Source organism: Natrix helvetica (assembly GCF_964273705.1).
Source record: "Natrix helvetica genome assembly, chromosome: 9".
Taxonomy (NCBI): Eukaryota; Metazoa; Chordata; class Lepidosauria; order Squamata; family Natricidae; genus Natrix; species Natrix helvetica.
The window spans coordinates 22,589,661-22,603,169 of NC_138560.1; the positions used below are offsets into that span (position 1 = coordinate 22,589,661).

At 44.2% G+C, this 13,509-nt stretch overlaps 1 protein-coding gene across 7 annotated transcripts in view; it reads right to left on the bottom strand.

The window, feature by feature from the left end:
- Positions 1-13,509, bottom strand: part of COL16A1 (collagen type XVI alpha 1 chain) — a 289,804-nt gene that overhangs the window by 227,749 nt on the left and 48,546 nt on the right. For all 7 annotated transcript variants that reach the window (XM_081962316.1, XM_081962321.1, XM_081962318.1 and 4 more), the window contains one exon: positions 12,566-12,683. In XM_081962316.1, coding sequence (XP_081818442.1) covers positions 12,566-12,683 — 118 coding nt within the window. The remainder of the gene's footprint in view (positions 1-12,565; positions 12,684-13,509) is intronic.

Below are 13,509 nucleotides of genomic sequence, written 5' to 3' on the forward strand. Positions count from 1 at the left end.
AACACAGGACAAGAAGTAACTGATGGAAAATTATCAAGGCAAAATGTAACCTAGAACCAAGGAGGACTTTCCAGACAGTGAGAACAATTAATCAGCTGATTAGGGGTGACATGAGGGCTGCCATAAAAAAGAGGGGGTCAACCTAGTCTCCAAAGCACCCGAAGGCAGGTCAAGAAGCAATGGATGGAAACTAACCAAGGAGAGAACCAACCGAGAACTAAGGAGAAATTTCCTGACAGTTGGAACAATTAACCGTTGAAAATGTCATGTCTCCAAAAGTTGTAAGTGCTCCATGATTGGAGGTGTTTAAGAAGTGAATGGACAGTTATTTGTCTGGAATGGTACAGGATCTCCTGCTTAAAAAGGAGGTTGGACTAGAAGACATTCAAGGTCCCTTCCAAATTTGTTATTCTGTTTTAAAGACTCCTGTTTGAAAACTTTAGATGGACTAAAATTTCCATCACCCAACATATTGAAGGATATTGGAATAATAGCAAACACTCCCAAAACAAATGCAATTAGAGGCCTCTGCCAGATCCAACGGATTTGTCAAAAATGATAAAAACAGTTTTGTCCCATTTTGCTGACAACTCTGCCTCTTTCACATATGTGTGAAACATTATCACTGGTGTACAAAGGAGGAATGGTTTGTGTTCCATTAACAACAATGCTCTCTTCCTCTTTTGTGTCTCTGGCAGACACTTATATCTTTGTAGTGAGTTTAGAAGATGGAGAAGGATAAGATCCGTTACCAAGGCAACAAACAAACATAGATTAAGCTCACTCAAAAATAAAGATGTATGAAAATGTGTAAGGCAGGTCCCTTCTAATTCACATGAAGAAAAAAGAGAGAGGAAGAGAAGCAGAAGCCATGATATTTGCCACTGGTTCATCTGCACCAGACTTTTCCAGTTTTATCCTGAGATAACTAGGGCAGGACCGAGGATGGTGGTGGAGGATGCAAAGCATGATATACTGTAATCCTAAGCAGCCAGTCTTGCAAAAATGCCAAGGTCCAAGGATTAACTGCAGCTTCATCAAAGAAGGAACACACAGCTTTTGCAGATAGCCACAGAATAAATTAAAGTCAAACTGCAATGACCACTGTACTGTTTCCAGTACTTTGATTGATAGTAGCTGAACCCTGCAGTCCAAAAAGCCAGATTTTAAGCAATTCAGCACAGTGATAAGGAGAATTCCATTGTAAGAGAAGCTAATGAGAAAGGAAAATTTCCGATGGATGGAAAATCTTTTTTTAAAGGCACTGAGAGTACAACAGCTGCAATCAGAGTTGGCAGCAAGGCTGGCTGGGGAATTCTGGGAGTTGAAGTCCACATACCTTAAAACTGCCAAGGTTGAGAAAGACTGCTTGCAATGATGGCAAAAAATAGAAGATAGCATAAAGCAATATGGATATAAGTAAGCTTAAAGGTAAAGGTTAAGGTTCCCCTCGCACATATATGCTAGTCGTTCCCGACTCTAGGGGGCAGTGCTCATCTCCATTTCAAAGCCGAAGAGCCAGTGCTGTCCGAAGACGTCTCTGTGGTCCTGTGGCCGGCATGACTAAACGCCAAAGACACAAAGAACGCTGTTTCCTTCTCTCCAAAGGTGGTCCCTATTTTTCTACTTGCATTTTTACACGTTTTCAAACTGCTAGGTTGGCAGAAGCTGGGACAAGTAACAGGAGCTCACTCTGTTCCATGGCGCTATGGATTCGAACTGCCGAACTGCCAACCTTTCTGATCAATAATCTCAACATCTTAGCCACTGAGCCACCGCGTCCTGTAAGTAAGCTTGGTGAACATCTAAATTTTTAAAAAATGAACATGTATTAGAAAGGTCAGAACATTAACAAAGAAAATAGAAAGAAAACGATACATGGAATGAAAGTCTCAATGCTCAGAATGAGCTGAAGTGAATAAAGGATGTTGAGAAGGATTTCTTCAGAGATTTTTTTAAAAAGAAAAGAACCAGCCCGTCAACTTCCCAGTCAAGAAAGGACAATGCTAACAAGAAAGCAAAGCTAGGAGGACTCAGCATAGTTGGTTTCAGTCTTCTCCAACAAAAAAGGTATGTGGAAATTGAAGAGCAGGAGGAACAAGGAAGATTGAAACCTAGGAAAAAATGTGTGCAGGAGATCTCTGAATTCTGGCTGAGTTTAAACCTCTCGGACAGACAATTCCCAACTCAGAACACTTAAGGACTTTGCTAATGCTTTGTTCAAATTTTGAGGTCAGCGTTTCTCACCCTTGGCAACTTTAAGGTGTTTGGACGTTTAGTTTAGTTTAGTTTAGTTTGTTTAGTTTAGTTTAGTTTAGTTTAGTTTAGTTTAGTTTAGTTTGTTTAGTTTAGTTTAGTTTAGTTTAGTTTAGTTTGTTTAGTTTAGTTTAGTTTAGTTTAGTTTAGTTTAGTTTAGCTTATTGTCATTGCACATGGTACAATGAAATTAAATGCCGTCTTCAGTGTACATTATGACAGAGGTGGGTTCCTACCTGTTGAGACCGGTTTGGCCAAGTAGGTAGTAATCCCTGAACCAGTTCTATTGGCGGCGCCATAGGCACCGCCATCTTGTTTTTTACCACTGTGCATGAGCAAAGCGTGTGCCCGCCCGAAGCGCATCCCTGAGTGAACCGGCAGTAGCAGAAGCCGGGACCCACTCCTGCATTATAACTATAAAAATAAAAACACAAACATACATACTTTACTTTCTATATAATTGAAATTGAAAACCCGATATTGTACTATACCATAGAATTCAATATGGTTACTGCCCTGGGATGAAAGTTGTTTTTCAGCCTGTTTGTCCTTGTTTTTATTATCCTGTACCGTCTGCCAGATGGTAATAGTTCACAACAAGGGTGCCCAGGATGAGATGGACACTTCTATTCCCAGAAATCCCCAGCCATTAACTCTCAGAATTCTGGGAGTTGAAGTCCAAATGCCTTAAAGTGCCAAGATTGAAAAACACTGCTCTAGGTACAGTGTTTGAGATATCCCGGAGAGCAGGTGCCAAATGAGTGGAGATGGGCATGTGAAAAGGTGGAAAGGAAGACCTGGGAACCACAGACCGGCCCAGCTGACCTGCAAGGTTTCTACAGAAAGTGGAAAAAAACAATTAATCAATGCTCACTTTCCAAATAATGCCACCACGATTAGCAGTCGCATTGCTTTCTCCAGAACAAGCCTCACCAGGCTAACCTTCTCCCTCTTTTGAAATAGCAGCACACTGTGAAATAATATGTCTTTATTGCAGCAAAGCGTTTGACATTGTTCTCTGTAAAATTCTGATTAGCAAGCTTGTTAAGCATGGGCCAGAACGGTTTGACGGGGGATACACAGGCAACTTTAAAATTGTGTTCAAAATGGTCCCTCATTATTACTTCCTCATCAAACTGAAATGAAGCATGGATTAAAGTGCCACAGGGTTCAGCCCTGAATTTCACACTCTTCAACTTCTCAGAGATGAAGGGAAGGCTTATTCAACCCCCAATGACCAAAACCCGAGTAGAGCAGGAGCCTGAGGAAATTCAAGATGATCTTGAGAAGTTAGAGAAATAGGCTTAGCGTAATAGAATTTGTCCAAGACAAATGCTTTTTTACACGAGGGGGGGGGAGGGGGGGAGAGCATAGTATTGGAATATCTGGCTCAGTAGAAACATTTTTTGGATATGTATTAATGATTATAAACTGAATATGAACTAGCAGTGTGATGGGGCCAATTAGTTTCAGGTTACATCAACAGAAGTTCAGTTTCAAGTTTGGGGAAGTAATAATTCCATTTTATTTTCTGTTGGTCAAATTCCACCTCAAGTACTGTGTCCGATTTTGGACACATTTGAAGAAAGATTCAGAAAAGCTGGACAAGATACAGAGAAAGTCAACAAAGTTGATGAAAAGACTGAGAAGTAAAATCTTGTGAGGAGAGCTTGAAAGGGAAATGTATATATCAGTGATGGTGAACCTATGGCACGCATGCCACAGGTGGCACCCGGAGCCATTTGTCAGGGCACGCGAGGCGCTGCCCTGTCAGCTGGCCAGCGCACATACGCGTGCTGGCCAGCTGTTCACCCTTTTTAAAGACATTTTTCTCCCTCCCCAGGCTCCAGAGGCTTTATAGGAGCCTGGGGAGGGCAAAAAGAGCCGCCCCCTCCCCCCGAGGCCCTCCGGAGGCTTCATGAGCTTCCCTGAAGCCTTCGGAGCGCTCAAAATGACCCTCCGAGCAAACAGGAAGTGACTTCCAGTTTGCTCAGAGGTCGTTTTGAGCGCTCCGAAGGCGTCAGAGACCATCCGGAGGCTTCCCTGACGCCTCTGGAGGGTGTCCGGTGGGGCGGGGGAGGCTGTTTTCACCCTCCCCAGGGTCCTATAAAGTCTCTGGAGCCTGTGGAGGGAGAAAAAAGCATGTAAAAATGGGGCAGGGGAGCGCCTGTAGTGCGCGCATGCGCACTGGGGGGGTCATGCATTGCATTATGGGTGCAGCACGTCCACACACGACCCCCCTGTGCTCCCCCCACTTATGGCACACGAGCCAAAAAAGGTTCGCCATCGCTGGTATATATAAAGGTAAAGGTTCCCCTCGGACATATGTGCTAGTCGTTTCCAACTCTAGGGGGCAGTGCTCATCTCCGTTTCAAAGCCAAAGAGCCAGCGCTGTCCGAAGACGTCTCAGTGGTCATGTGGCCAGCATCACTAAATGCAGAAGGTGCACAGAACGCTGTTTCCTTCTCTCCAAAGGTGGTTCCTATTTTTCTACTTGCATTTTTACATGTTTTCAAACTGCTAGGTTGGCAGAAGCTGGGACAAGTAACGGGAGCTCACTCTGTTACGTGGCGCTAGGGATTTGAACCACTGAACTGCCAACCTTTCTGATTGTCAAACTCAGCATCTTAGCCACTGAGCCACCACATCCTTTAATGTATATACAGCAATGAGAAAAAAATAATAGAGACAAATAACTCATGGGGGGGGGGGGTCACCCAGAAGAAGGTCAAGCTCTGTTATCCCAAGCAACAGGCCTGGAGAATCATGGAGCTGTTTTTCCAATAGTTGAAGGGCTGTCACAGGGAAGAGGGAGCCAATTTGTTCTCTAAAGCACCTGAGGCCTCTTCCTGACAAGAAGCAATGGGTGGAAGCTCATCGGAGGGAGATCCCGCTTGGAAAAGAGGAATTTCCTGACAATGAGAACAATGAAGAAATGGAACAGCTTGCCTCCTGGAAATGTGGGTACTCCATCCACTCATGGTTTTCAAGTAAAGATTCCATTTGTCCAGGATAGTATACGGCAGTGATGGTGAACCTTTTCGGCACAAACTGCTGAAAAGGAAGTGTGCATACACAGGTAGCAATGACTGCTGAGAAGGGGCACTTCACATGTGTGAATGCGCTTCATGTGTGTGTGCATGCTCATCTGGACCACAACCAGGAAGAGGAGCTGCCCAGGGGGGATGCATGTACCAGAAAATGAACTTCTGGTTTCCGGTGCGTGCATGTGCGCTAACCAGCAAGTCTTCCAGTTACCAGCTCTTCTGGTTTCCAGCAGTGCCGCATACCAGCTGATTGTCGCATGCGCACCAGAAACCCGGAATGGGCACCGCTGCATGTGCCAGGCAACATGGCTCTGCGTCAGGGGTGGGTTCTGGCTAATGTTACTGTTGGTTCGCTCCGGGATGCACTGAATGCACACTTGCGCTTCATGCACATGCATACACATGCTTGAGGCATGCTACACGTTCATGCGCTGTCCTAAAAATGCTTCTGCACATGCACAGGAGCAAAAAAGATGGCGACACCTATGGCACTGCTGAGAGAACCAGTTTGGGGGCATGGCAGGCCGAGTTCCCACCTACTCAGCCGAACTGGTCCGAACCGGTAGGAACCCACCTCTGCTCTGCATGCCACTTCGGGCACACATGCCATAGGTTTGCCATCACGGGTATAAGGACTCCTGCCTTGAGCTGGAGATTGAACTAGGATATTTCCAAAGTCTCTTCCAATCCTATGATTCTATGATTCTAGATTATAGGATGGTCACTTACTGTTGACTGTTAGACAAAAGTTCCTGATTGAAGGAATGGTGGAGCAGTTGACCCTGTTGTCAAGGGAGACAGTAAGCAAATCTCCGTGGATTTAAACAAAGGCGGCACAGCACTCTGTCTGGGATGTTTTATCCTGGATTCTTGCCCTGATCAGTCTGCAGCTGAGCACCAAACAAACATTGATTCATGATCTCAAAATAGTTGTCTTGGATGCTGGTATCACCACCGGTATCTCAGTGGAAGCTGCTTCATTCCTGCACTGCATGTGTTCTGAGCTGAGAGGGAAACAGGCCTTGGGTGCAATGGTGGGGGACGAAGCAGGAGTGTCCCGAAGGGGGCTGGAGGGAGAGGTTACATTAATGGGGTTCCTGGGGCCTTTCAGATGCTTCACTGCTGGACTCTGTATCCCAGTGGTCCAAACCAGCATGGTTAATGGAAGGAAGATGTCATCCATCACTGTCTGGAGGGTCCCAGATCTCCCATCCCTGCTTTATAAAGGGGAAAGTGCCCTCTGCGATGCATCCTCCTGCAAAACAATCTCCCCAGCATCACTAGGCAGCATCCATAGATGCCCCACTTTAAACCATTTGAAGAATACCAGAGGAAACAAAAGCATTTTCATGAACTGAAGAAGCTTCTTGGATGAGAAGCAAAACTTTTTCCAGGAAAAAAAAAACAAAGAAAGTCCAGTTGCCTTTTGGAAAAGCATCTTTGGGAAGTGGTAAGTATGAAAATGGGGATGGGGTGGCTCATTGGCTAAGATGCTGAGCTTGTCGATCAGAAAGGTCAGCAGTTCGAATCCCTAGCGCAGTGTAATGGAGTGAGCTTCCGTTACTTGTCCCAGTTTTGCCAAGCTAGCAGTTTGAAAGGATGTAAAAAGGCAAGTAGAAAATAGGAACCACCATTGTTGGGAAGGTAACAGAATTCCGTGCACCTTCGGCATTTAGTCATGCTGGTCACATGACCATGGAGACATATTTGGACAGCGCTGGCTCTTTGGCTTCGAAACAGAGATGAGCACTGCCCCCTAGAGTCAGGAATGACTAGCACATATGTGCGAGGGGAACCTTTACTTTTTTTAGCTGATCAACTGAAAGCACATAGGCTCTCTCTCCACTGCTCAAGTTACCCACTCAAGCATTTGTGTCCACTCAGCAGAGGGAACCACTCTGTTAATGTGACCAAGCTAATCGATTCTGTCTCCTTTGAAAGAAGCTTTGCTGCTGAGATGCTGTTCTTTCCCCATTCCACAGAGCTCCACGCATCCTAATTCTTGCACACAAAAGAACCAGCCAGTTGGGTTTTTGTACCTGTTCAGTTATGCATCTCCCATTTTCAAGGAAAAAAACAAAGAAAGCCCAGTTGCTTTTTGGAAAAGCATCTTTGGGAGATGGTAAGCTTGAAAAAAAAAAGCCTCTGGAAGCCTCTGGAGTTTTCACAGTTCCCACTTAAACTCTCAGCCAGTTCATGAGAGACTTGGAAGAAGGACTCACAAGGTTGAGTAATCTTGGGAGCTTTTGGCTGCTGTGCTTGAAGCTAAGCTGCTTTCTGTGTATAAGCAGAAGAAGAGGGGACATCTGAATGACCTCCCCCACCCCACCCACCTTGCGTCTGGCTTTCCTGTCCAGGCCCCAGGAAAGGGCAGCCCAACCCAGCTAGTAAACAGCTTCAGCATTTGCAGGCCGTCAGTCTAGTCCTGTCCGACTGGATGCCAGGTTTTGCTGGAGCAAGAAAACACCCGCCAAGCAGGAGGAATTGCTGACGGGCCTGGAAAAGTCTCAAAGCCTGTGTTGCTTTTGGGCAGCGATTGACTTTCCAGGATTGACGGGTCCTTCTAGTCGTTCAGCTGAAGCTAAACCACCCGCAAAACCCACCGTTTGGAGAACCCCAACCGTCTTCGCTAGGGGACGCACAGCAAAACAAACCAGGCCAGATGCAAACTGTTGCCTTCGCCTAGGTTAAAGCTGATTCATTTTAACATAGCTATTTTGTCACATCACTGCCACTACTGGTTTGGCCAAACAGGGCTGAACTGGGAGCAACCCACCTCTGATAGTTGTATTATTTGATTGCAGTTACAGAGGAGTTTCCTGACTGGTTTGCTCAGTTTTGGGTCTTAGATTGGCTCAGATTTTGGGTACTCCGAGTAGAGACTGTTCTGCATTGAGATATCAGGGATCCAAGGATTAATTGATTTAGGACAGCTGTCTCTCCCCACCATTCAAGGATTTTCCAGAGGCTCACATGGCAATCCTGCTCTCCTCTGAGCTCTCAGCTTGTATTCGGACAATATGTTAATCAAGATTAAAGTGGGGTTTGGTAGATTGTGGTCCGCAAAGCTGTGTGAACCTGGTCATTGCATGGAATCTTATTTTAAAGTTAAAATGTTGTGTCAAACTCCACAACTATCAATGAGGGATGATCTTCAAACCTAATCACAAATACCACTTTCCAAATTCTGTTTGGGCTCAGTGATTGGCATAATTTTACATAGTGTACTAAGCCATTCTTTAATTATGGCTTATTGGCTGAATAAACCAAATACTCTCAGCAGAAACTACGGATTGACAAGATAAAGTTTCTTATGTGTTGAGTAGATCTACAAAGCCTTCCTTAGCAACAACACAGCTTAACTCCCATAATTCTCTGTGATGGGCCCGACCCTCTGGAATGACCTTCCCCCTGACATTAGAATGACTACGGACCTCCGCTCCTTCCGTCAGAAACTCAAAACCCACCTGTTTCAGCTAGCCGGCCTGGCCTAATTCCAGCTTTCCCACCTCAGTTTTATTTTTAAATTTTTATGATTGGTTTTATGGTCTAAGTTTTTAATTTTTATAAATTCGTACAGGGGCTATTTAATCTAATTTTAGCTATGTATACTATTGTTTGTATGGTTTTTTAAATTTATACCTGTACACCGCCCCGAGTCCCTTCGGGGAGAGGGGGCGGTCTAGAAATCTAAATAAATAAATAATAAATAAATAAATAAATAAATAAATAAATAAATAAATAAATAAATAAATAAATAAACAAACAAAAAATAATAAATAAATAAATAAATAAATAAATAAATAAATAAATAAATAAATAAATAATAAATAATAAAATAAATTCTCAGCCACATTCATCATACATCGATTTGAGACCCAACTCAAGTGGGAGACCTGAAGTTGGGGATTACTGGTTTAGAATATAAATTCTTTGCGGGAGGCAGTGATCACAGCTTGGTGTGGGTGAGGAACATAAAAGGGTCATGACTCCTAGCTTGGTTCAACACCAATGAGTGATTAAATAGATACACCCATACTGTTTTCCAGGCAACAATACATAAATACTGTTGTCAGGCTTGGAAGCCATCTTTGTATAGGGCTTCAAGCCTGCCACATATTCAAACATATCCTACTGTGGGAAACTGGGAGGGAGGAGTGTATGGACCATGGGAGATATGTAGCCATAATAACATTCCTTCGCAGAAAGTCAAGGTTGTCTTGTCCTGCACCTGGACAGATGTGGATGGGAGGAATCTTCCTTCATGACAGTGGCTGATTGGGGCATGTGTGGGACATGTGGGGCGGGGACTTGAACTTTCAACTCATGGGGAAAACCTGAAAGCTTTCAGATTTGGGTTTTCCCAGATGTGCCAGCATGGCTTCTCTAATAAAATGGAACTTGGTGGAATTTCTAGCTTCGTGATCTTATTTGATGGAGGATGCTCTCTGAACCCTGACAACTACAGCTCCTAGGATCATTTTTTAGCTTCCTTGGGATTTATGTTGGTCTTTCACCTGAGAACTAACAAATTCTGCCCGAATTTACCATTTGAAGCCAACCACAATTGCTAGAGTCACACAACATGCAGTGCACTTTTTACTCCTCATCATAACATAGAAAGCTCCCCACATCCAACCAGCTGATGAGTTGATGGCTATCAACTATTGCTTCCCCAAGTTCAATTCTGGTTTGTTGTTCATATGGGAGGCAGAACTGCACATGCACATATTATTTATTAAGAGGCTGCCACAAAGAAACTGGGGTCAACCTAGACTCCAAAGCACCTGAAGGCAGAATATAGAGCAATGGATGGAAACTAATCAAGGAGAGAACCAATCTAGAAATAAGGAGAACTTTCCAGATAGTTAGAACAATTAATCAGCGTAAAGGTTTGCCTCCAGATGTTGTAGGTGCTCCAACACTGGAGGTTTTTAAGAAGAGATTGGACAACCATTTGTCTGAAATGATATACACTATCCTGCTTGAGCAGGGGGTTGGACTAGAAGAGCTCCAAAGTCCCTTCCTATTCTGTTATTTATTGCTATTTTACTAGGCATCTAAGCCCAATAATGATTTCGAGTAGCATACATCCCAAACATATGAAAGTCAAAAAAATACTCAACACAATAAGAACAAAGCATATCAATAACACAATGAATAATCATAGTCAGTAGAATCAGGAATATTAATCAGTTAATCCATGAAACCAGCCCCCGTAAAGCAGCATCCCATGGCCAGGGGAAATAAGATGGAAACAACATGGCCTGCTAGAATAACCAAGTTTCAAAGGAGTTCTTGGAAAGCAACAGGAAAAAGGGTGATTGCACCTCAGAGGAGATGCTGTTCTTCAAGAGGGGAGTATCGGTTATCTCATTTCTCTGACTCCTGAAGATGGCATTCCTAGAGTAAAGGATTACCTGCCCTCCGATCTTGGAGATGAATAGATACTATTTGGAATTGCAAACATTAGGAATCTAGTAGAACAGGGGTGTCAAACTCGTGGCCCACGGGCCAGATGTGTCACCCGTTGACCACACCCATCCCCATTTTAGCAAAGGAGGGAAAAGTCGTGATACAACAACCTGACAATGCAAGTTTGACACCCCTGTAGTAGAAGCTTTCAGACTAATAAACTTCATTAAAAGGCAGAAGTCTCCAGTTAGCAAAGCTTTAGTAAAATTTATTACAGGTAGTCTTTGACTTATGACCACAATGAAGCCCTGAATTTCTGTTTTTATGTCAGGCATTTGTTAGTTTGCCCCGTTTTATGACCTTCCTTGCCTCAGTTGTTAAGTGAATTACTGCAATTGATAATTTAGAAACCCAGTTATTAAGTGAATCTGGCTTCCACATTGACTTTGATTGTCAAGGGCTGCAAAAGGGGACAGAGCAATGGTCATAAATACGAACCTCTTGCCAAGCATCTGAATTTTATATCACATGATCATGGGGATGCTGCAAAGGACGTAACTGTGAAAAAGGGTTACAAGTCACTTTTTCAATGCCGTTGTGGCTTTGAATGGTCACTAAATGAACAGTTGTAAGCCAAGGACTGCCTGTAGTCTGAAAGCTACTACTAAATTTCTGCTTGATGACTGTGGATCTCCTCCAATAATATCTATTGAAAGTAGATGGTCCTGGAGAAACACAGATGATGATCAATCAATGGGCATCTAGAAGCCATGGGGCTATCTGGAACAATCAGGATGAATTTCAGGCCGATCCTGCATTCAGCAAGAACAACCATATCAAGCAGCTCCGAGGATCCTTTCCCCCCCTGGGTTGTGGGCAGCGTTTCAGAAGCAAAATTGGCCACTGGTGCCCACCTATATTCGCAGTTACTCCCCTTCCCATACTGCTGTTTCCTAAATATGAGTAATCCTCAACTTGCGGCCACAACTGGAATGTCCGTTGCTAAGTAAGGACACACACACACACACACACACACAAACATATATGTGTGTGTGTGTGTGTGTATGTGTATGTGTATGTATATGTTGTATGTATATGATGTCTGTGTGTGTGTGTGTGTGTGTGTGTGTGTATGTATGTATGTATGTATGTATGTATGTATGTATATATATATATAATGTCGGTTGTCAAGTGTTCGAATTCTGATCACCTGAGCATGGGGATGCTATGCTAGTCGTAAGCACGCGGACCAGATCAGCATTGTTGTAAATTGGAATAGTCGCTAAATGAATGGTTCTAAGTTGAGGACTATCTTGTTGTTGTTGTTAGTTGTGAAATCGTGTCCAACCCATCGTGACCCCATGGACAATGTTTCCCCCAGGCTTCCTGTCCTCTACCATTCTCTGGGGTCCATTTAAGCTCACGCCGGTTGCTTCGGTGACTCCATCCATCCACCTCATTCTCTGTCGTCCCCTTCTTCTTTTGCCCTCAATCGTTTCCAGCATTAAGACTATCTATATCTACCTTAACAATCATGTCTGAAAATCCCGGTCATCACAGTTGGTTATGGCTGTTTTTGTACACCTTCCTGGTAGACCTTCACCGCCCACTGATATATGGGGTGAAAGAAGGCTTCTAAACCAGCTAAGATCTGGTCAGTTTCTCAGCCAGCAGACATGTTTTACTGCTATATTATTTATCGCCTCAAAACAAATTCCTCCAGCACACAGTTAGAACTAAGAATTAGAACAGAAATTGATGCATGGTATAAATTTGCACAGAAAACAGGTTATGCGCAAGCAACGGTCATGTAGCAGTTTTCAGAGTCAAGAGCAGAGGACACTCACTTCGCCTGATGAACCAAGGAAGTGTTGCCTAATCGGAGGATCATCGGACCTTTGGGATTGCGTATCTTCTTCACCGATGAGGTCTTCAGAAGACCAAACCTTTTGATTAGATTAAATCCTGGAAAAGAGAGAAGAAGGTAAGCTGAGAATCTGTTGGGAATTTGGGATGTTGTAACGCAACGCAGGGAGGGGGAAACACCAGGTTGGAGAATCTGATTTCACCATCTATCTTTTGAACTTTCTCTATTGGTTCATAATACCTTCTCTATTCACCCTGAAGGATAATAAAGGCTAATCCGTGAAAATATAAATACAGGGGGATAGTAAGTTGTAGGGCAGGGATGGTGAACCTGTGGCACGTGTGCCAAAAGTGGCTTGCGGAGCCATCTCTCTGGGCACGCCAGCTGTTGCCTGTTGCTCTTCTGGGTTCCAGCGTGCATATCTTTGCGTACAGGGGCACTGGAAAACAGAAGATCAGCTCTCTGGTGCACATGCGCGCACTGGGAAGCTGAGATTCTGGTTTCCGGCACACATGCACACCAGAAACCAAAAGACCAGGTGACCGGTGGGCTGCCAAGCACACACCAGAAAACAGAAGCTCAGCTTCTCGGCATGTGCACATGTGCCAGGAAGCTGCTCTTCCAGTTTCCAGCATTCCCCCACGAGCGTGTGTGCGTTCCCATGTTGGCACTCGGCGGCGAAAAGGTTCGCCAACACTGCTGTAGGGCATTAGAAGGGATAGCTGTGGGTCTTTTATAGGTGAAAATATGTCCATCTTTGAGTGTGGTACATCTCTAGTGCTTACTGAGATTGGCTGCTCCTTTAATTGGTCTAAACCAGGGATGGCTAACCTTTTTGTCGTCATGGGATGAAAACACATGTGCGCCCCCTTCCCTTCCCCCCTGCCCCCTACGCATGTGCACACGTCCCCCTGTGCCCCGTTT